General features: G+C 41.9%; 2 protein-coding genes across 4 annotated transcripts in view; both read left to right on the forward strand.

Annotated features, from left to right (window-relative positions):
• HMGCR (3-hydroxy-3-methylglutaryl-CoA reductase) overlaps positions 1-23142 on the forward strand; it is an 87784-nt gene that overhangs the window by 9069 nt on the left and 55573 nt on the right. For 2 of the 3 annotated variants that reach the window (XM_075741178.1, XM_075741177.1), the window contains exons 7-20: positions 2043-2149; positions 2582-2698; positions 3207-3358; positions 4229-4473; positions 4606-4778; positions 5230-5424; positions 6020-6178; positions 6320-6477; positions 7557-7662; positions 8604-8774; positions 10606-10746; positions 10854-11012; positions 11321-11475; positions 11633-13597. In XM_075741178.1, coding sequence (XP_075597293.1) covers positions 2043-2149; positions 2582-2698; positions 3207-3358; positions 4229-4473; positions 4606-4778; positions 5230-5424; positions 6020-6178; positions 6320-6477; positions 7557-7662; positions 8604-8774; positions 10606-10746; positions 10854-11012; positions 11321-11475; positions 11633-11687 — 2093 coding nt within the window. In that variant the 3' untranslated portion in view covers positions 11688-13597. Of the gene's footprint in view, positions 1-2042; positions 2150-2581; positions 2699-3206; positions 3359-4228; positions 4474-4605; positions 4779-5229; positions 5425-6019; positions 6179-6319; positions 6478-7556; positions 7663-8603; positions 8775-10605; positions 10747-10853; positions 11013-11320; positions 11476-11632; positions 13598-23142 lie in introns of those variants that run through there. The other variant, XM_075741179.1, reaches the window with a different exon arrangement.
• MED18 (mediator complex subunit 18) lies at positions 21207-22259 on the forward strand. Its single transcript, XM_075741191.1, has 2 exons — positions 21207-21344; positions 21570-22259. The coding sequence occupies exons 1-2, from the start codon at positions 21272-21274 to the stop codon at positions 22121-22123; spliced, it is 627 nt and encodes a 208-aa protein (XP_075597306.1). The 5' UTR covers positions 21207-21271; the 3' UTR covers positions 22124-22259.

Genomic DNA, 23142 nt, shown 5'->3' on the forward strand with positions numbered 1-23142 from the left:
AAGGACAGGGCAAGATCACTCACCAGTTACTGTCACAGGCAAAATAGACTCAACTCGGGAAAATTAATTTAATTTATTACCAATAAAATCAGAGTTGAGTAATGAGAATAAAACCAAATCTTAAAACACCTCCCTTCACCCCTCCTTTCTCCGTGGGCTCAACTTCACTCCTGATTTCTCTCCCTCCTCCCCCTGCCCAGCAGCACAAGGGGATGAGGAATGGGAGTTGTGGTCAGTTCATCACACGGTGTCTCTGCTGCTCCTTCCTCCTCAGGGGGAGGACTCCTCACACTCTGCCACTGCTGCAGCATGGAGTCCCTCCCACAGGAGACTGTCCTCCATCAACTTCCCACGGACTGCAGTTCTTCACGAACTGTTCCAGCGTGTGTCCCCCCACGGGGTCACAAGTCCTGCCAGCAAACCTGCTCCAGCCTGGGCTCCTCTCTCCATGGGTCCACAGGTGCTGCCGGGAGCCTGCTCCAGCATGGGCTTCCCATGGGGTCACAGCTTCCTTTGGGTGCCTTCACCTGCTCTGGCATGGGGTCCTCCATGGGCTGCAGGTGGATATCTGCTCCACCATGGACCTCCATGGGCTGCAGGGGGACAGCCTGCCTCACCGTGGTCTTCTCCATGGGCTGCAGGGGAATCCCTGCTCCGGCACCTGGAGCACCTCCTGCCCCTCCTTCTTCACTGACCTTGGTGTCTGCAGAGTTTTTCCTCTCACTTGTTCTCACTACTCTCTCCCAGCTGCTCTTGTGCAGCAGTTTTTTACCCTTTTGAAACATGTTACCCCAGAGGCACTATCACCATCACTGACGGGCTCAGCCTTGACCAGCAGTGGGTCCACGTTGGAGCTGGCTGGCATTGGCTCTGTCAGACATGGCAGAAGCTTCTGGCAGCTTCTCGCAGAAGCCACCCCTGTAGCCCCTCCTGCTACCAAAGCCTTGCCATGCAAACCCAATGCAACCTATCATTCTCATCATTCCTGTCAACATCTTGAAGTAGCTGCTAAAATTTTCTATTGGGCATTCTTAAAAATAAGTTACACATTCAGTACATGCACATCTATTTCATGTTCTTGCAAAAACAAGTATTTCTAAAAATCACTCCAGGCAAGGAAGATTATTCTAGTTCAATTAAAAATAACCAATCTTTTACTGTTTTTCCCTACCCCATCTTTAGGTCTTCGTCAGTTCTGTGTGCAGTAGCAATTGTCTTTCCATAAAATGAGAACAGTTAAATGTAATAAGGAAAGGATTTTCATGTATAAATAACTAGTAAAATAAATCGAAGTTCCATAGTTAGGACTGAAGTGGGGTTTTGTTTGCATGTTTGGTTTCGTCTGTTGGTTTTTATGTTTTGTTTTGTTTTGTTTTTTTGAACTATCTTGCATACCTTAAAGGCATCTTTCAAAGCACTTTACAAATTGTTGCAGACCTTTTCAGGGTATTGTGTATTAATAAGCTGTTCTCCTGTTTACATCTAGGAAGAAAACTGATTGTGCTGTAGCATATAGTTTATTGGGTTTTTAATGATTTATACTGTTAGCTCTTTCATCTTTACTAAGGCAGTTCCATAATGCATGTGTGACATGGCTAATTGACTTTTTCTGGATACCAGGCTTGTGAAAGACTAAGTGGAGCATATAGTGCTTCTTACTGCCTGAACACTTAATTGGCTGTCTTTCAGAAGGGATTTCAATACATAATGTCGGCTGATTGTTCTTTACTTAGGTAAATGAGGAGTTTCAAGCTTTCAGTGTGAAGCATTAAAATCTTGGTGAACTGTAAATTTTGTATTTATTTAGAATTATATTTTAAAAGTTTTCTGTAAATACCATAAATACAGATTGTTCTTAGAATAAACTGATACACAATGACTAGGGTTTAACATGCTTGTTTTTCATTAATCTAGGCAGGTCGTCCTATAATCTGCAGTGTCAGTTTAATGGTTTCTTTCTCACTTCTGCAATGCTTCTTCAAGTATATAGAAAGTCCATTGCATATTCAAATGTAAAAAATGTCTTCTTTTTTTTTATGTAGGTGTACGACAACTTGAAATTATGTGCTGCTTTGGCTGTATGTCTGTTCTTGCCAACTACTTTGTCTTCATGACCTTCTTTCCAGCTTGTGTGTCCTTGGTACTGGAGGTAAGACCAACTTCAAGATAACATCAAGCTTTGTATTCAGACCCTGTGCTTCTTGTAGGCTGTACATTTCTTCACAGAGTTATACACCAGCATGTTTGTCTTCCTTTCAAAGTGAAGAAAGGGAGTGCACAAAAAAGACTTATAGTGGCTTAGCTGATAACAGTAACTTGTTAATGGCACTGTAAATAAGCCACACTCAATAGTATGAATTCTGATCTAAAGCAGAGTAAATGAATTAAATTATAAATTATTGGCTCTCTAGGGTTTTTTGCTACGTTTAATTCTAAGGTAGGTTAAACAGTAGACTGTAGGATACCTTTTTTGGTGGTAATTTCTTAATGATCAAATAAAAATACAATGTTGAAGTTCACTTGTTTGTTCTTCTAATATGCACTAAATAAGACCTATTTGTAAATTTTGTTACTTTTCCAGCTTTCTCGAGAGAGCCGTGAAGGGCGCCCTATATGGCAACTTAGCCATTTTGCTCGTGTTCTGGAAGAAGAAGAAAATAAACCAAATCCTGTAACACAAAGGGTCAAAATGATTATGGTTTGTGGCTCTTTTTCACATCTGGTTATGCAGTCTATAAGATGTCCTGCTCCAATGAATAAAGCTTTTGTTTTCTGTAGACTTGTGCATCCCATTAGTCTAGTTTACCGTGGTGACTTTTAATAACATCCCCTGCATCTACACCTAAAGTCTTCCTGCATATGCATTTCTGTGCCAAATACTCAGGGCTTTTTCATGTGTACTAATTCCCTCCCTCTTACCTCTACAGTACCCTCAGCTTCCTTTGCTCATTACTTGAGCAAGGGGATGGATGTGGTGGGACAAGGTTCAAAGCTACGAGTGTTACAATAAGCCAAAAAAGGGTGTTGATGAGAGGTGTGGAAAATCAGCCCTTAGTTTTAGACTTTTGAGGCATGGGACACAAAAAGAAGCCCAAAAAACCAAACAAACAAAAGAAAAAAGAAAATGTTTAATCTTAGTAGGTTATCTAACCTAGTTATTGTTGAAAAATTAATACTTGTTATGTTGCTTTGTGTTTTTAATACAGTCACTGGGTTTGGTTCTTGTTCATGCCCACAGTCGTTGGATAGCGGAACCAGCTGCTCAAAACAGTACTGTAGAAAATTCAGTGGGATTGGATGAGAATGCCCCGAAAAGAATTGAACCTAATGTTTCATTATGGCAGTTCTACCTTTCTCGGTAGGTGACTTCACAGGAGAGAAGTGTGTTTCCTTGATTGGGGTGTATTCTGCAGTCCTGCCAAGCTATGGTCCGAGGGTACAACACTTGTAAACTTGCAGATCTGACCAACGTAGGCTTTCTTGGAACCAGAGATGACATTTCAAGAAATATTTCAATATTATGCTGTTTGTCCAATCTCCTTGAAGTAATCAAGAATGTGAGAAGCCAGCTGTCCTGTATGCATCAAAACACTACCTTTTGCCACTAGCTCTGAAACCTTTCAGAGCACACTGGAAAATAAATTTTCTGACTGCACTAGAATAATTATTTATGCAGAGCTTCTGACCATTCACACCCAAGGGCAAAAATCTGCAAAAGCCATGCCACTATTGTTTTTTCCTTCAGCTCAACTGAAGTTAGCAGCACTTCTGAAAAAGCACTTTAAAGTTAGCACTTTACTTCTGAAAACTCAGAACTGTCTGGTTTAGGGTTTTTTCCTCCCTCTTGCATCACAGTAGTCATTATTGGTAGAGGATGATAATTGAAACTTTCTATTTTATTGTTGGGAGATAGGTGTCAAATCAATTTGATGTAGCTGTTAGTGAATATTTTACAGTCATTTCTCTTACTGGGACTGCTTTTTATCTAAGATTTAGTAAATATTTAATGACATCTGATAATTCTAATGTTGTTAATAATATAAAGGAGGATTTCTCTACCCTAACCTAGCATACTTGAGTGTCCTGGTAGAAAATGTCTTTTGAATGGAATTTCTGTAACTGTATAAATTATGTTGAAACCTTTTCTAAAGCAAAGAGATGGCAGAATACTGTTATAAACAACAAATTGTATACACAACTTGTTTACTTTTTGATTTTTCTGTTTTAGAATGGCCAGTATGGATATTGAACAAGTAATCACTCTTGGATTAGCCCTTCTCCTTGCTGTCAAGTATATTTTCTTTGAGCAAGCAGAGACTGAATCCACGCTGTCACTTAAGAATCCCATAACATCTCCAGTGATGGTCCAGAAAAAGGTGCCTGAGAATTGTTGCATAAAGCAGTCTGGACTTCTGAAAAACAATCAGAAATCTAACACAGTAGAAGAAGCTTTAGTTCCCAAAGGTGGAAATGGTAATTTTTAGCATTTTAAAGTCTGAACCTATTCCTGAATATTTGGAACAAATAGTGACATCTGTGTTAGCATGTTGGTTTTGGAATGAAAACTTTTGTAAACCAAAATTCATTTCAATTGTCTTTATGCAGCTGAAGTCATAAAACCTGTATTAGCAGAGCCATCAGTCAAGGCTACATTTGTAGTTGGCAGTTGCAACCCTGTGGAAACATCTTTGTTTCTTAATGGAAGAGAGGAAGAAATTGAGTTACCTAAAGAACCACGTTCTATTGAGGAATGTGTTCGTATACTTGGAAATGCAGAGGTATGGAAAAATAACTTTTTTTTTTAACCTCTACTGCAACATTTGATTTAAGAATTCTTACAGTTCATTTCCCAACTCTTACATGTTTCTATTGATTGTAATGTCATTCTTGAGAAAATTATATGGCTTTAATAACTTGGGTGTGGGGTCATGACTGAAACAAAACCTTTTCGTAAGTCACTTCTCCTCCAGACAGTTGGGGTGGGAGGGGAGTGGGAAGCAGCTTCATCATTCATGACATACCAAGCTTCATCATGTACACGTATAATTGGACATCTGAGTAAAAAGTTTTTCATCATATCCTGGCCTCCTTTAAAACCTGACACTAGCAGTTGGTTCCCTTAGATGTACTCTGATAAAGTCAAAGTTGTTGCCCTTTTCATTTGGAAACATTTAAAAGGCTTTTCACCAAGAGAATCTGTACTTTCTCTCCCACCCTTTACATTTCCAGAAAGGAGCAAAATTTCTTACTGATGCTGAGGTTATCAGCTTAGTTAATGCTAAGCATATTCCTGCATACAAACTGGAAACCCTGATGGAAACTCAGGAGCGAGGTGTGTCCATTCGCAGGCAGATGTTATCTAAGAAACTCCCTGAACCTTCATCTTTGCAGTATCTTCCTTATAGGAATTATAATTATTCTTTGGTAAGTAAAAGGCAGACAAGCAAAAATCACTGTAAAACCATTTTCCAAATACATGAAGTACATGCTCAAAGTGTGGTACATGAATTAACAATGACCTTGGTCAAAACTGATGTAGAAGGCAAAAAAAAGAAAAAAAGCAAACATAAGGCACTACCTTTTATTCCTCTTGATGTTTTTAAACCTAGGGAGGTAAGTTTTGTAGCTTACCCAAAAAATACTTCCTACCAAAGTATGCAGCTACCTTATCTCAGAAATGCAGACTTCTACTAATACTGAGCCTGAGTTCAGCTGAATGATAATATTACCTTGAGCTCAAGTTAAAATGGAAGCTTATTTAAAATTCATTTAACAGTATTGGGTTTTTTTAATAGTGTTTAAGACTTAGTAAGATTCAGTATGTCTGCCGAACTTGAACAGAATTAGGTGTCAATGGCTGTAGCTGTTAACTTTCTGAGGTGGGAGCTGGCTGCTTTACAGTTAGGGTTGTGGGGTTTTTGCTAAGATACCTTGTTGTAGTCACAGGCACAGTATATAACATGCTGTACCATACCACTGTGGTGTAACCTTAATGATACCTTTCTATTATTTGTGTAAGGTTATGGGAGCTTGCTGTGAAAATGTGATTGGATATATGCCTATTCCTGTAGGCGTAGCAGGACCACTATTTTTGGATAACAAAGAGTTTCAGGTGCCAATGGCAACAACAGAAGGATGTCTGGTAGCAAGCACAAACAGAGGATGTAGAGCAATATGTGTAAGTATTGTTTGACTAGCTTGAAAAACTTTCGATATTATTAAACACATTTGGGGTGATATAAGGTATGTTTTTGACTTCCTAAAAACTAAAATTCACTTTCAGTATCTTTCTTTGTTTCCTTTCTGCTTTGATTTTCAGCTTGGTGGAGGAGCAAGTAGCCGCATTCTGGCAGATGGGATGACTCGAGGCCCTGTTGTAAGGCTGCCCACTGCTTGCCAGGCTGCAGAAGTTAAAGTGTGGCTCGAAAGCCCTGAAGGCTTTAAGATAATGAAGGAAGCTTTTGACAGCACAAGTAGGTTAGTATGATGGTTATTTCAGCCTTATTTCCTGACATAAGACTTCTGTGGATGGTAGAAAGCTCCTAATTGGCTTTTTTTTTTGCATACTGCAATACAGGAAATTACATATTCATTTTTACTATCCCATGTAGTGTAAATGTAAGAGAATAAAAGTCTTTCTGGCTATGTACCAAGGCTAGTAATAAGCATTTTCCAATGATAAGTGGTAAACAAGTGTATCTTAGCAACAAATACATTTGCATTGCGTAACACTTAATATATTATTTATTTTGTCTAAGCATTTAAACATAAAAGCTTATTTGGCTTTTTAGTAGTTACTATGCAAAAAAGAATTCCACGTTTGGAATCTAGCCTTTCAGATTATATTACTAATGTTAATAATTCATTTGTGAGGTTCCAGAGAATACAGGATAAACTAACGCTAGAACTGAAATGCTAAAAACTACTGCTAGAACAGTATTAAGAGTAAGTTTATTTCAAGTCCTAGAGTGGTGTTTGTTTTTTTTTTTTTTCCTAAGACTTATGATTACCTGCTTTCTTTAGGAAGATTCAGAGGGAGATTTCCATATCAGGTTTTTTTCTTACCAATCTTAAAAGTGTGAGTCAAGGATATATGTGTATTTCAGCCAGAATCAACTCATGCTGCTGGTTAAATGCAGTATTTCCTGGTTTTTGTTTGACTCGTGGAGCTCACACTGTTATTGAAGATAGCATGGGGTTTACCTTGCTGTAAAACAGACATAAGAATTTCCAAAGGCCTCATTTTTAGGTAGTGAGGTGTTTTAAGGAATACACATGAATTAAATTTATATTAGCACTTCAGGATATTTTATGTCATGAAGTCCAGGGACAGAAGACATAAAAAGGCAGTGAACACTTTTACAGTGAACATTTCAGAGGTGTTTACTTGAAACTACTATGTGCATGGTAGCTGAAGGTTTTTTCCTGCGCTGAAGGAGGTGGAACACAGTGTAGTTAACAGCGCTATCTGCAGTGATTTCCTGTCATTTTGCCACTTAAAACTAATTCAGTCTTTTCCCTTGAGGATTGTAAGTAATAGTTAATTTTTTTTGCAGGTTTGCCCGCCTACAAAAACTTCTCATCAGTTTGGCTGGTCGTAACCTTTATATCCGTTTTCAGTCTGGAACAGGGGATGCAATGGGAATGAATATGATTTCGAAAGTAAGTACCAGTCCTCTTAAGTGTATTTCTTTTTAAAATAAATAAATTATAGCCTACTGATGATGCAAAGACAGAAAGATAAGACATAGCGCTGTTTGCAGGGCTATAAAATAATGAAAGTGTTTGACTTTGTCAAGTGTAAACAAGAATAGGATGAGAATGATGAAAGAAAAAAATAAGTTTGTATTTTAATTTTTTTGTGTTACTTAAAGTATTCTTGATAACGTGGAAGTTAAGCTGGTTGCTCTGTTGCTTTGGGCCAAAGATTTTTATCCAGCAGTAATTAATCTGTTACTGTGTTTATCACTTCTTTGTAAATAAGGGATTAGGAATCTGGTGAATGGCAGCAGAGGGCTGTTCTCTTGTTTTGTTTGTTTGTGTTTTTATGCAAACATGTGAAAGAACCTGAGACATGACCCGTGGATTGGAGGGATGCCTTGTGCTGTTGGAGATTAATACTGATTACGTATTCTATATAAAATTGAAGTCTATCAGAAGCATTACATAAATGGGTCTGGTCATAGAAAGGTACTAAATGCAGCAGACCTTTTGTCTGATTTCATAGTGTGGAGAAGCTCTTTCTGCTGCATCTAAAATGAATTCACTTCATGCCTGTAGTGTTTGACTTGGTTCATGTTGTATCGTCAGTCTGGTAAGCGTACGCCCATTCACCTAGAATGTATCCAGAGAGTCCATATGTACTAGGAAGAACCAATTATTCCCCATATAATTCCCAAAGTGGTTAGAAAAAAGATAGTGATAGTTGGGTTGGGTTTGTTTTTCCCTGTTCCAGGTTCCTTCCTGAAATTATATTTATTTCTTCAGCTGTAACTGATGATCTGATTAAACTTAATCTAATCTTGCTGTTCCACTGTCCTCGAGTAGCTTGCTTTGCAATCATAATACATATACTAGCCCTAGATCTGTTTCTCTTCAAACAGGGTACTGAAAAAGCTCTGGCAAGGTTGAATGAAGAGTTTCCTCATCTCCAGGTTATAGCTATTAGTGGTAACTATTGTACAGACAAAAAACCTGCTGCAATAAACTGGATAGAAGGAAGAGGGAAGTCTGTTGTCTGTGAAGCAGTCATTCCAGCCAAGGTTGTTAGAGAAGTAAGTGCTTTCTTTTACTGTTTACAAAAATGCATGCAGTTTACAAACCCGACACCTATCTTAATCATAAATATTAGCTGTAAGCTGCTTTCCACGTAAGGATAATTCCTACACACATTTTCAGATACTGCTGTAGGATAAGCCATTTTTCCTGAGACAGTATGTAGTTTTTTTCCTTTCATTGCTCTTCTGACATAATGTGCATGTATTTAATGATGCATATCTAGTTGAAGGCATTAGGATTTTCACTTCTTATGTTTGAAAAATTATGCCACAGTTTAACAAATTTTTACACATGGGGTTTTGCCTGTCATTAAACCCAGTTATTTTGATAATTTCACTCATTTGTTGTCTCTCACACAAACCTGATGTTCTCTTCAGAGTTTGTATGCTCCTACTACAGTGAAAACAGATAATCAGGTGCTTGACTTAATTCCAAAGCTGCCTTAGCATCTTGTATGATGAAGGGTAACCTTTATAACAGTGCCAGTCCTAGCCCCTGGCAAACTTGTCCTCCCTCACAAAAGCTGTCTTAGATTTTCTTCCACCCGAGCTCCGAAGACTGGCTCTGTATGTCAGACCAAATCCATTGCCTGTTACCTGGTCACCACACTTGCCATGAGATACGATACCCAGGGAGGAGTTTACTATGCTGTTCTCAGCATAGTTTTCCATCAACTTGTTCAAGATTGTCTGAATTGGTGCTTTTGTATTTGATGGACTTTTTTTGGTTTCTTCGTTTTCCTCCAGGAGTTTGTCCAGTCCCTTTTGTGAAACTGTGTAAACTTTTAGCCCTAGTATTCCAGGCAGAATTCCACAGTGCAGCTACACCTTGTGTGAGAACTACCTGCTCCTTGTTGTTGATTCCATTGATGATGCCCCAGTTTTGCATTGGAAGAGACACTTAAAACTTTTACTTCACTCTACTGCTCAAGATTTTATAGCTGACACAGCCCTTCCACCTTCCCAGCCGTTCTCATTTCCAGACTGAAAAGTACAAGTTTCTCTCTGAGGAATGAGTAAAAAGACTGTTCTAGTATGTCTTTGAACATCCTTATCTCTAGATCTTTTTCAGTTCTAAAATTTCTAAAATTCTGTATACAGAGTTGGACACAGTATTCAAAGTGTGTGTGCAGGCTGGATTTATACATTGACATAATTTATGTCTTTTGAGTTTGTTTCCTGATTTTCAAATTGTTTGCATTTTTACAGCTGATTCAGTAGCAATATCTGTTATAACCCCAAGATGTCATTCCAGTGTAGTAATGGGGAGCCAATCCTGTGGTAACGGGCAAGGATAGTTTTTATGTAAATTTGTGATGTTTTTCCTGAGCCACATCATCACTACATTGGCTTACATTGAACTCTAATACATAAAGTTTAACATTTTTGCCAGTGTTGTAGACTTTGTGCAGGTCTCTGTCATCAGTTGCTGTTCCTACTACACTGGAATATCTTGAATTACAAATGTCTGAATTATGCTCACAGCACTATCTTTTTTTTTTTTTGTTCTCTTTGCTCATTTTTAAATTCAGTGTAAATCTCTTACCTGAAGGTTTCAAAATACAGTCAGTATAGTATAATGATGCCACTTAATTTGATATTTCTGTGCAGTGTTTATTTACTAATGTAGCACAGTGGTTTGTGTTTGAACTCTTCAGATTAGCTCCATGTTCTTAGGCAGAGCAAAACTGGGGAGGGTTTAGTGTCTGGAGCAACATGGGAGGAATGTTGCTATCACGTCAAAGTGAATTAATGGGATATTTCATAAATAGAGCATTGCTATTCCTGCCTAAGGAATGGTGTAGTAAAAGTGTATCACTTTGTCTAGGTATTGAAGACAACTACAGAAGATCTAGTTGAAGTCAATATAAACAAAAATTTGGTGGGTTCTGCGATGGCTGGTAGCATAGGTGGCTACAATGCACATGCAGCAAATATTGTGACAGCTATCTACATTGCCTGTGGTCAGGTAGGTTTGCTTTACACCAATTCAGGCTTCCTTTAGTTCAGTAAATCTTAACCAAACACTTAGTTGAGTGTTTTGGTTTTGTTTTGTTTCTCCTTCCTGATCTGAAGGATGCAGCGCAGAACGTAGGCAGCTCTAATTGCATCACTTTGATGGAGCGAACTGGTTCCACCAACGAAGACCTGTACATCAGCTGCACAATGCCTTCTATAGAAATAGGAACTGTTGGCGGAGGCACCAACTTACTCCCACAGCAGGCCTGTTTGCAGGTATAAATCAGAGAGTTTAAAGCAACTTAGCTTCTTAAATCAAACCTCGCTTTCATGTTGTGTATATTGTGTCTGAGTAATGTTGTGGGAATGGGGCCTCTTGAAATTTGGTGGATTTGACATGAAAATTTTAGAATGATCTAATGAAGTGGTTTTGTGTATCTAGTTTCTAAAGCTTAAGATATTTAATATTAAAGAGACTTAAAGCTAATTGATCAGATCTAATTTGGAAAAACTTACTTTAATACTAAATTTAGCCTAAATTTACTTAGATTTCATAGCATAATATTGCACATCTTTCTCCCCAGATGTTGGGGGTTCAAGGTGCGAGCCGAGATAACCCTGGTGAAAATGCCCGTCAGCTTGCTAAAATTGTTTGTGCTACAGTGATGGCAGGGGAATTATCACTAATGGCAGCTCTTGCAGCTGGGCATCTAGTCAAAAGCCACATGATCCACAATAGGTAAGAAATGGAAAAATTCTTGTCTTTCTCTGCTGGTTTGCCCTTTGCCCAAGTACACAAGACTCAATAATAATTACATGAATAATTGCAACATATAATAGCAATTATTAACTTTACTTAACTGCATCTAATGTAGTTATCTTACTGTTTTTATTAGGTCAAAAATAAATCTACAAGATCTTCAAGGAACTTGCACTAAGAAGGTGGCTTGAATACTAAAATGGCTTTGAAATGAAGAATTGTTTTAGCAATTGACCACGTGCACGGGGGGAAAAAATATCTGTGAAGTGTAAAATGAAAATCACCTTCAACTCAATGATATCTATGTAAGATAAACGGAGAGATCAACAGACTTGTGCGAGACTACTTACGCCTTTGACCTTCTTCAGTGGTTAGCGATTACTTCGTGAAGGAAGTCCTGTCAGATGTCTTGAACATGGCTTTGGAATTCTTACTCTTATACATCATTTTCTAAAGGGTCAGTCTTATGGTTTTACAGGTTGAGATTATTTTGACTAGTTAGGTCTTGGTAACTACAAAGCTGAAAAGTGATGTAATGTACTTTGTATATTTAAAAAAGACACCTATGTAGTTGGTCTAAATTTGGCTTGAATGCGCTGGTCCTTGCCATCTTTATTTTCTGGTTAGACAAGCATGCTTTTTAAAGTGGTAGCAAGCCTAATCACTTTCCATAAACTCCCAATTTTAGTTTTGTTCACATGTAAAATTTAGGTCTTAGGCTATAACACAGTTTTATTGAATCACATTAGTTTTATAGAAACCTCTGTCTATATATAGTGCTTAATTGCTGCTGCTTCAGCTAAGCAGCATTCAATATTTTAATTCCACAGTTTAGGTTATTCCTTTATAGAAAACTTGTGACCTATAAAGTTCTGAACTGATAAATATACTCTGTACTGAAGTAGGGAAAAACAGTGTCTTCAACTGTTTTGTTATCTTGTTCAGGTAGAAAAAACTGATTTTGAAAATGGTAACTCCAAAAACAGTTACGTGTCAGACAGGTTTGTAATTTAAGCAAATGCAGTCTCTCAAACTTTTTGTGATAGGAGTGCATTCAGACAACAGGCGTCAAGAACAGATGTTTACACTTCTTTTAAAAGATGTCTCTTAAGGTACAGTGTGTTTGTATATTCCTAATTATTATTTTATTTTTTTAAGTGTTTGACACTTGTTCCCCAGGAATAGGTGTGTATCCACTGCTTAAGCAGAGATAAAATGAAGCCAGAAAAATCACACTGTTCTTTAACACTAGGGTTTTTTTATGTTTTAATTCCTTTTAAACTTTCTTTTTGAGGGGGGAGTATTTATTTTAAGAAGAAAATGTATCCTTTTTTTTAATGAAAAGTACTAATTAAGGGAATTCAGTGAAATTACATGTTACTGCAACAAGCAGGTTTTGTACTAAAATACTGTACTTGGACCAGTGAAGCAGTCTCAGGTGTTCTTAATGTAATACAAAAAAACCCAGATTTATTCTGGTTTGGTTCACCTTTGGGAGTGTTGCTAAATGCATTGCCCTGCCTAGTTAATCACAGGAGGAAAATTGATAATATGATTGATGATGGGATTGCATATTTTTTTGTTTGGTTTGGGGTTTTTTGTTTGTTTTTTTGGGGGGAGGAATTAGTGGATTGAACTGGGGTTCTTACAGGAATGCAGCGGCATTCCTAAAAGGGTGACTAGCAGAGGTGCTCTTCTAATGTGCAAATTTGATCCAAATAACGATGGGTGGTTTTGTAGTTCACGGACACATTAATATCATTGTAATGAGCTCATAAAGCTAATGTGCAAGCATGAAGACATACTACATGCTAGATATGTTATGATAGCATGTAAATATCACGAATGTGTATCTTCCTGCAGTATTGTTCCTAATAGCTACCATTTTATTTAAGGAAAGTTGGAACTACTTTGTTTCTATGTTCATCTGGTGATCTTATTTAAAGCGACACTGTTCTGGCAATAAATGTTGGTTCAGTGTTCATTTCGGTGGATTTAACTGACATTCTGTCTTGCAGAATTAACATTTTGTATTATTACTAAATTGTGTACATTTTGGTACAGAACTACTTTTTCAGTTTCAGTAAAACAATGGAAAACCTATTGGCTTAATTGTGATATTTTACTTAGTGCCATGTCTTAGTAGACAACACAAAATAAGAGGGTTAAGGAAAATATGACTGACATACAGTGCTAAGCATAGCAGGGCTACGATACCAGAACTTCTCAGCCTCGTTCGCAGAGGCCTGTACTCATTTATTCTCCTTGAATCTGAGTTACACAGTTTGCCCACGTGGGAGAACTAATTCACGGCAGCGTTAGTGATACCTTCTGCTGGGGTCTGTTTGGGCATTTCTCCTGTGTTCCTGAAAACTGTTGAATTGTACTTGTGGTGGTTTCTCACATGTCCATTAAAACCAAAGTTTCAAAGGTGCTTTTTAATCTGTTAACTTGCTACCTGAATTTAAACTCTGCTTTCACCAGGAAAATGTAATTTTATCAAAATAGACGGTACTGTATATTCTTGCAAGACAGGTTAAGCTGGAAGAGTAAAAGAACCCATCAGTACCATGTCAGGAACTATGTGAAATTTTTATCAGAGCTTTTTATATCATAGTACATGTTAATAGCAAGGTAGTCAAGCTTTTAGTCAGTACCTCACTACAGATCCTGGAAACTCACAAAAATTTCCCCCTCTCCCTCTCATTTCCTTACCTGTAGTCCATCTCCCAGCTTTGGTCTTGTCAATGTCCATCAGTCTATAACCAGACATACAATGCACTCTGCATTCTTTTTCAGTCTTCTCAGAACTACAGGTTTCATGCCAGAAACAGAAACATTTAGGCTGCTGTTCCCCTGCATACACACTGAAAATTTTGTGTAGCAGGATTGCTTCAGTACAAGAAACAGCCTTGCACCATGTTTTGAGTCCTTGGCAAAACCAAACCAGCTGTCCATAAATCAATCTAAAGCTGCTGCAACTGCAGTGCTATGCTGCCACAATTGTTAGAGTTTTCCAAATATTTTAAAATCCTAGAAAAAAACCAGTAAAAATAGTGTATTTGACTCAGGTTGCTAGTTTGCTTCTCTCTTTACCTAGATTATCTCCTTTCTTCCCTGTGTCCTGTATCTACTTTACTGCCAGTTACGCAGCAGTCCCCTCCGTGCTGTCTGACATGAAAGTCTTGGAAGCTCTGCAGCAGCAGCTGTCTCTAATTACACCACTGTTGCCCACTTTTATTTCTCTCAGCCGTAATATGACATTAGCAGTGACGTGTACCAAATCTTCCACCAGGAGGAGTAGCTTCTGCTCCCGTGGTGCAGGGGTGCAAACTGCCGTCGCGCCAAAGGTCACTCTGACACCAGAAGCCTGTAGGGGATGGTGCAGGGATGGTGATGGGATGGGGGTGAGCCAGCAAGGGCCCCAGCACAGGTGTTGCTGAACAGGCACAACAGCTCCCAGAAGAGAGCGATGCCGAGAGCCCCGCTTGCTTTCGCATGGAAGCGTTTGGGTACGTCCGGGCTCTGGGCATGTCTATACACAGCACTGCTTGGGTTAATTTTCATCCTTGGCGTGAGTCCTGCTGGTAAGGTGAGCGCAGCTCTGAGAAAAGCTGTGGTAGATGGTCTGCCTCCCACGCCTCTCAGCTGCCTTTTGTGCTGGACTGAGAGCTCTCTACTCATGGTGCTTTTAAAATACATCATCATCTCCAATTCTTTTGGGACATAACTTTTACCATTTTGAGGTTGTGTCCTCTTACCTCCCTCCCTTTGGCGTTGGTTAGGGAAGGTTTATGATGCTGCACGATGACACCTGCTGAAACAAGGAGATGATGGTTTGGGCTTCAGGTGGTGTCCCTGTTAGAGCAACAGTCTCTGTTCCACAGGTCCTCTCTGTTGCCTTGGGGGAAGCTCATATTCCTGGCAGAGGCACCTGGCCTTACGTGCAAGGCAACTACAGTGCTGCGCATCCAGTGAAACTCCCACCACTGACAGTTCTGTACCTTGCCTTCCTGCCTAGAGATTACTGCTGGCCCCAGGGTCACATTGTGGTAGGTCTTGGGAGGAGACCTGCCTCTGAAGCTTCTCTCTACAGCACTCCAGGGCTTTTGCAGTCTATTATGCAATGCAAAATTATCTAGTGTCCCATCTTCACCACCGTTTTGTGTCCAGAGTGTTGCTTACTCTACCCAGAGGGACACCAGGGGCTTCAGCCCCAGCTGTCACAGGTTCTTCCCCGCTTACAGAACCCAGCAGCATTCACCCTAAGACTCGGCTGATGTAGAAAAACGTGGTGGGTTGACCCAGCTGCTGCTTGCCCCACTCTAGCAGGATGGGGGAGAGAACTGAAAGGATAAAAGTGGGAAAAATGCATGGATCGAGATAAGACCATTTAACAAGTAAAGTGAAGCTGTCCATGCAAAACAAACTAAGGAATTGATTCACTACTTCCCAGCAGCAGGCAGGGCCTCTGCACACTAACGGTTACTTGGGAAGACAAATGCCATAACCACCCCCCCCCACCACACCCCCACACCCCCCCACACACACCACCCCCCCCACACCCCCCCCCACCCCCCCCACACCCCACCCCCCCCCTTCCTCGTTCTTTCCCTTAACTTTTAGCGCTGGACACAACGCCACACAGTATGGAATATCCCTTTGGTCAGCTGGGGTCAGCTGTCCCGGCAGTGTCCCCTCCAAACCTCACGCCCACCCCAGCCTACTCACTTGTTGGGGGTGCAGGGGAGAAAGAAGCACAAAAAGGAAATGTTGATGCTGGCAACCCCTGCTCAGTGATAGCAAAAACACTGGTGTGTTATCAACACTGTTAGTCACAAATCCAAAACACAGCCCCATACAGGCTGCTGTGAAAACAACTAATTCCATCCCTGCCAGAGCCTGTACAAAAAAGAAAATCTAGATGTTGGCACAGGTATCTGCTGAGATCCTGTTCTGGTGCCTCACCACCCTCACAGCAAAGAATTTCTTCCTTACTTACTGCTGGAAAAGAATTGTACAAGGTCAGTCCATTTTCATAAGCTAGAACACCAGGATGAAACAACCATGCCATAAAAATTATGCCAACTGTCAGTCTCAACCGCGACTACTGGGTGAAAGACCTGACTTGACTTAGGCAAGTCTATCAAGCTCAGAGCAGGACTAGTCACATAGGTCTGTAGCTTCTAGCTCTCCACCTGGTACCAAAACACGGTTTGCCAAATTGCTTCCCAGTGCCCCTGTAGGAAAACGCTGGTCTCCAAGGTCAAATGGAAGGCAATCCTACAGTAAGTGTATGCCATAGGCTGCATCATCATCAGTCCACAATCTCAGATAAGCGGTCTTCCAAGGAGGCAATCACCATGAAAAGCTGCCCTGAAAACATTACTTCACTCTCAAAACAAGTGGGCTATGTTGCTGCCTTCTTTTGCCCAGCACAGACGGCTTGATCAGTGTTTTGCCCACAGCCGACACCCAATCAAGCCTCCTTTATACACTGTGCACACGTGTAACTGTAGCCAAAAAGAAAGGCCTGTAACGAAGGCCTGCTTGTATTATACATAATAAGAAAATGTAGCCAAGAAGAAAGGCCTGTAATGAAGGCCTACTTGTATTATATGTGATAAGAAACTATTCATTGTTACTTTAGGTAGAAGGCTAACAATTCTTAGAATGAGCACCTGCTACACATCATGAGAAAAAGGAGGAGCTACAAGACACTTCAAGGTCCTTATATATGTACTTTTCAGAAAGGGAGGCCACTACTTGCCTCCAGGAGCATCCTTATCTTCCTGAGGTGTACAGCGAACTATTACCAACACCGAAGTATTGAGAAACTAGGGGAAAGGTCATTTGGGCCAGGGTCCCCACGACCACCGACCCATAAGCCCCCTACCCAAATTATACCACCTACTCAAAAGATAGAGGCAGAAAGAGGAACTGAGCGTGCATTCTACTTTGCATCCTAGGCTAAGAAATATGAACCAGTTATTGTAACGGGGAGCGTACCACTTTGTAATCTTTCATGTATATTCATGTATAAATATGACAAGAGAACCACCGTTAAGTGTGCCCGATTTGAGGAACTATCCTCCTGACACCCAGCGCTGCAATAAAGGAAACCCCTGCTTCTTAATGCTAAATTGGTGCTAAGGAGTTTTCTTTCATTCCCCAATTTCAGTGGCATAACTGTGCTGCCAAGGTTCTCAAAACAAGCCATGTATGTATATAACAGTACATACAGCTGTCCAGGTCATTCCCCTTCTTTTATATGAGAGCTGCCATAGCTCTGTGTGACCTGGTCCAGTTTAATGACACTAAACCAGTTAAAATTACCTCAATCTTTGAGAATACTGGCTCTAAAAGAGTGCTTCATTAGTGAAAAGAAAAAAAATAAAATGGACAGGTCTATTAGGCACACAGAGAAGCACCACTGTTGGCAAAGTTTCTGGCTAAACAGAATTGCACTTTTCCAGCAATAATCTTGGCTTTCCCATTTGAAAATTGTTTCTGGGTAAGTAAGTCAGTCAAAACAATTGGACACTCACTAAAGAAATGTTCTCATAGCAGCTTCTTTTAGTACTATTGTCACCGAAATTCGGGAATGAAAGAAAACTCCTTAACACCAATTTAGCATTAAGAAGCAGGCATTTCCTTTATTGCAGCGCTGGGTGTCAGGAGGATAGTTCCTCAAATCAGGCACACCTAATGCTGGTTCTCTTGTCATATTTATACACAAATGTTACAAAGATTACAAAGTGGTACACTCCCCGTTCCAATAATTGGTTCATATTTCTTCGCTTAGTATGCAAACTAGAACGCATGCTCAGTTCTGTTCTCCGCCTCTATCTTTTGAGTAGGTGGTATAATTTGGGTAGGGGGCTTATGGGTCGGTGGTCGTGGGGACCCTGGCCCAAATTACCTTTCTCCTAGTTTCTCAATATTTCAGTGTTGGTAATTGTTTGCTATACGCCTCAGAAAGATAAGGATGTTGCTGGAGGCAATTAATGTCCTCCCTTTTGCAAAGTATGTACATAAGGACCTTGAAGTGTCTTGTAGCTCCTCCTTTTTCTCATGATGTGTAGCAGGTGCTCATTCTAAGAATTGTTAGCCTTCTACCTAAAGTAATAATGAATAGTTTCTTATCACATATAATACAAGTAGGCCTTCATTACAGGCCTTTCTTCTTGGCTACATTTTCTTATTATGTATAATACAAGCAGGCCTTCGTTACAGGCCTATCTTTTTGGCTACACTATGACCCTAAACTGGTCATTTAAAACCCAGGGGGGACAGTACAGAAAACTATACACAACATTAGTTTTTGCTTTGGTAGTATCAGTTTAGGAACAGGGTCAAGTCTGGAAGCCACCAGACTCGGCAGCTCATTGAAAAATTTTCCTGCTTTGCAAGGTAGAGAGGAATAAATCATAATGTGTACTATACTGAGGGTGATAGTAAGCCATCAGTTATTGGATGTTTGCTGTCTTCTGTCTTTATGCTGTAAGCTTATGAAGTCCTTTTATTTGAGACAGTCCCTCAGCTATTGACAAGTCATTGGCTGTGGTGAAATGGCTCAGAACAACCCAATGTCCCTGAATTAACCTGCTAAGATAGAAAAATCACTTAATGAGTAATCTTAGCCTTGAAATTGTCAACAGCTTTTAAAAATGTAAATTATGGAATGAACCCATTATATAAACTGCTTATTATATAACCGAAAGGAATAACTAATTTCAACAAGCTCACACACACTTAGGTGGTAGGTGGCTGGGAATAATGTGTTTACCCTCCATTTCTATCTCTGTTTCTCTCCACCCCCTCCATCTGCCTGACCCACTGTCTTCTGCATCTGCTGCACCTTGTGTTCAACAAGTGCAGAAAAAGGTTCTTCTTACAATACCTTTAAGGTACGGAGGTGCACTATAGAGTCTCCAAGCCCAAGGTAACAACCAGCTCAGCAGCTGCAGGCCTGTGTTGTCGCTTTTACACAGCTGGTGAGGGGATTTGGAGATGCTCTGTGTGTGTGCAAAAGCCACTTCTGCTGACCTATTTTGTCCAGTCCTACAGGGGGTCTGCCCACTTTGGGGTAATGTTTGTTTTCTGCACTGCACCATTGCATAGCTCCTCAGACTATGGGGCAGAACTACTTGAGGTAGCTGCAACCGGGGAATTTAAAAGAATTTGCATTTCAAAACAACAAAGTAGCCGTCCTCTTAGGTTGGTTTTTTCTACAGCAGTTCTAATAACTCCACTGTGCACCTCAGCTAGGCAGAAAAGACGATCCCTATCACCACAGAAAGATGTGAACCTCAGAAACTATCCCTTGTGAAACACTAGAGTGCATTTTGGATTAATTTTTACCTTTCCTAGCTAACTTTCTCAATATATATTGTTTCATTCTAATCTTATTAAGACCACATTAACTAAAGCTGATCTATAAAAAAAAAGAACCTATTTTTTGCTCTTAGAAGTGCAAGGAAGCTTCCAAACCATTACCCAAACCTTTTGTTGACCATTTTCTTCCTTTATTTCAACACAGGCCTCTTATCTGCAATCAGGGAAGTACATCAGTGCACGCAGGCTGTGGCAGCCGCCCGCGGTGTGGCTCCGGCTTCGGCAACAGCCACGTCCCTCCTCCATTGCGCTGTGCCCCTCAAGTCACCCCAGTTCAGCTGCACGGCTGCACTCCAAGCTAGCTCACATCTATCAGGGCTGAAATAAATTATTACTGCCCTGGGAGAGCACGCTTACACCATTTCTGAATTTGCAGGTGTTTAGCTTGTGCTAATATTTGTGTGCTCAAATTTACTTGGGGAGGCCGGGGTTACAACCACCGCGTAGAGATACAGATAGGAAAGACAGACACACTGTTTACTCGCCGTTGCAGCACGAAGGCCTGTTATAAAAACAGCTAAGGAAAAAAAAAAAAATTTATAACTCTAGGTTTGGGATCTGCAGAACCGAATTTAACTGATACACACCGGGCATTTCTGCTGCCTTTTCAAAATGAAGGCTTTTCCCTCTAGTAACTACGGTGCAAAACCTGCCGCACCCAGGCGAGGAACGCGGCAGCTCCACTCCCGCCCTCCCGCTCCGCCCCCGCTGGCTGCGCAGGTCTCCTCCGCTGACTGCGCAGGTGTCCGCTGACTGCGCAAGTCTCCTCCGCTGGCTGCGCAGGTGTCCGCTGACTGCGCAAGTCTCCTCCGCTGGCTGCGCAGGTCTCCTCCGCCGCGCCGAAAGGCAGCGCCAGCCCCAGCCCTCCCTGCTGCGCCCCCGGCCGCGCCCGCGGAACCACACGCAGCGACTGGCAGGCAGCAAGGGGCAGCACCGGGTATTTCCGACGAAAAATTTACACGGCGTTTTACGCGTACAGCTTTCACTGCGTAGGAAACCGGAGGGGGGGGGAGCGCTGCTACGGATGCAGCTGAAGGAGCGGCTGCTCCCGCCGCCACAGCAGACCGGCCCCTGCCCGCAGCTCGGCTGAAGCAGCAGTGACCCCGCACGGCCGCTCCCGCCGTCAGCCTCCCGGTCCCTTCCGCCTAGGCCTCCAGCGCTGAGGTGAGGCGGCCGCGGCGCCTCCCCGGGCGGCCTCCGTCGGGAGGGGCGGCCGTGACCCTCCGCGCCTCGGCGCGCCTCAGCGAGCAAGGGCCCGAGCGGCACCGCCAGGCCGCCAGGTGGCGCTGCCGCCCTCTCCGCGTTCGCGCCGCTCCCTCCGCCGCGTCGCCGCCTGCCCTCAGCCCCGCGGCCGGGTCCGCGCGGCGCGGCCCGCACCATGGAGGCGCCCCCCGTGACCATGATGCCCGTCACGGGCGGCACCATTAACATGATGGAGTACCTGCTGCAAGGTAAGCGGCGGCGGGCGGGCCGGCGGGCAGCTCCCTCCTGCCCCCGAGGGAAGCGCACGGCGGGCCGCGGGCCTGCCTGCCACTGCCACCTCGGCCGACGGGCAACCCCCGGGGACCCGGGTCTGAGGGGGGCTCGGAAGGGGATCCGGACACCGGCGGGCTGCTTGGAGAAAGGCCCGCTCACCCGGGAGGGGAGGGGGTAACCGAGGTCTCTGCCCGCCACAGGAAGCGTTCTGGACCAGAGCCTGGAGAGCCTGCTGCACCGCCTGCGGGGCCTGTGCGACAACATGGAGCCAGAGACCTTCCTGGACCACGAGATGGTGTTCCTGCTGAAGGGGCAGCAGGCCAGCCCCTTCGTGCTGCGGGCGCGGCGGTCCATGGACAAAAGCGGGATGCCCTGGCATCTGCGCTACTTGGGCCAGCCGGAAATAGGCGACAAGAGCCGCCACGCACTGGTACGCAACTGCGTAGACATCGCTACTTCGGACAACCTGACGGACTTTCTGGTGGAGATGGGCTTCCGCATGGACCACGAGTTTGTGGCCAAAGGGCATGTGTTCCGCAAGGGCATCATGAAGATCATGGTGTACAAGATCTTCCGCATCCTAATGCCGGGAAACACAGAGAACATTGAGCCGCTCTCCCTCTCCTACCTGGTGGAGCTCAATGTGGTAGCGCCAGCAGGACAGGACATCGTTTCTGATGACATGAGGAACTTTGCTGAGCAGTTGAAGCCTCTAGTGCACCTGGAAAAAATTGACCCCAAAAGGCTAATGTGATTGAAACGCTGGGCAGTTAAGGTATTGGTTTTGTTAGTATTCCCAAAGGAGCTGTGTTTCTAAAAAAGCCTTTTGAGGGCAAATCAAAACAGAGAGAGGGGAATAAAGGACTACATATCAGTCTTGCCAGTTGCAATTACCGAGTGTTTTTTCTTTCACTTGTGGATGAACACAAATGGACACCGTAATGCCATTAAAAACATCAGTAAATGCTAATAGTGGTAGTCTTCCTTCTCCTGTTGGGGAGATACCTGTCAGAAAGCATATTGTCTTACAATCCAAAAACGTCTGACTTCCTGGAATTCATTTTTCTGTGTACCCAACATCCTGGTGCTGCTTGTTTCATTTTTTGGGTTTTTTTTTTTTTTAAGCACCAGTTGTATATCCTACCTAGTCATCCAGTTTTTTTAAGTAATACATGAAATTAATATCCTTTAATGCAGGAGGAGGTGTTTAACACAAGCGTAAATGAGGAACTACACAGTATGAAAGAGTAAGTGTACACCAGTTTACAAGAGAATAGTAGAGCATATGTAACAGGAACAGCCAGGACACAAGACACTTCGTAGTGGAACTGTTTCTGATATAACTACAGTTGGAATTGGAAAACAATTTAGCAGTATTGCAAGAGGTTTTAAAATCTTTTAATGCTGTTCCATCTTTTTCACCAAAGATGGGTATGGCAGTCTTAGTTAATGAGAAAGCAGTAAATTACGTGGGGTTTTTTATTATTAGACTTCTCACACCTGACAGCAGTATGGAAAATTTGACACTAAACAATTAGAGCATCATACAGCTGCTAATTTAGTGATGATTTTGCTTAGCACTGCTCTGGTTAGTGGGATGGTTCCTTACCATCCCTATATTTTAGTGACATTTGAGTTAGGTTTGAGAGTTTTCAAATACAGTTCAAACAAAAAAAGGTTGGGAAAAACAAAGATAAAGAAGCTTATTTAAATGTCTCACGTTCTTTAGAGAAGGCAACCATTTTACCCATTACTAAAATGTACCAACCTCTG

This window comes from Balearica regulorum, chromosome Z (assembly GCF_011004875.1).
Source record: "Balearica regulorum gibbericeps isolate bBalReg1 chromosome Z, bBalReg1.pri, whole genome shotgun sequence".
Classification (NCBI taxonomy): domain Eukaryota; kingdom Metazoa; phylum Chordata; class Aves; order Gruiformes; family Gruidae; genus Balearica; species Balearica regulorum.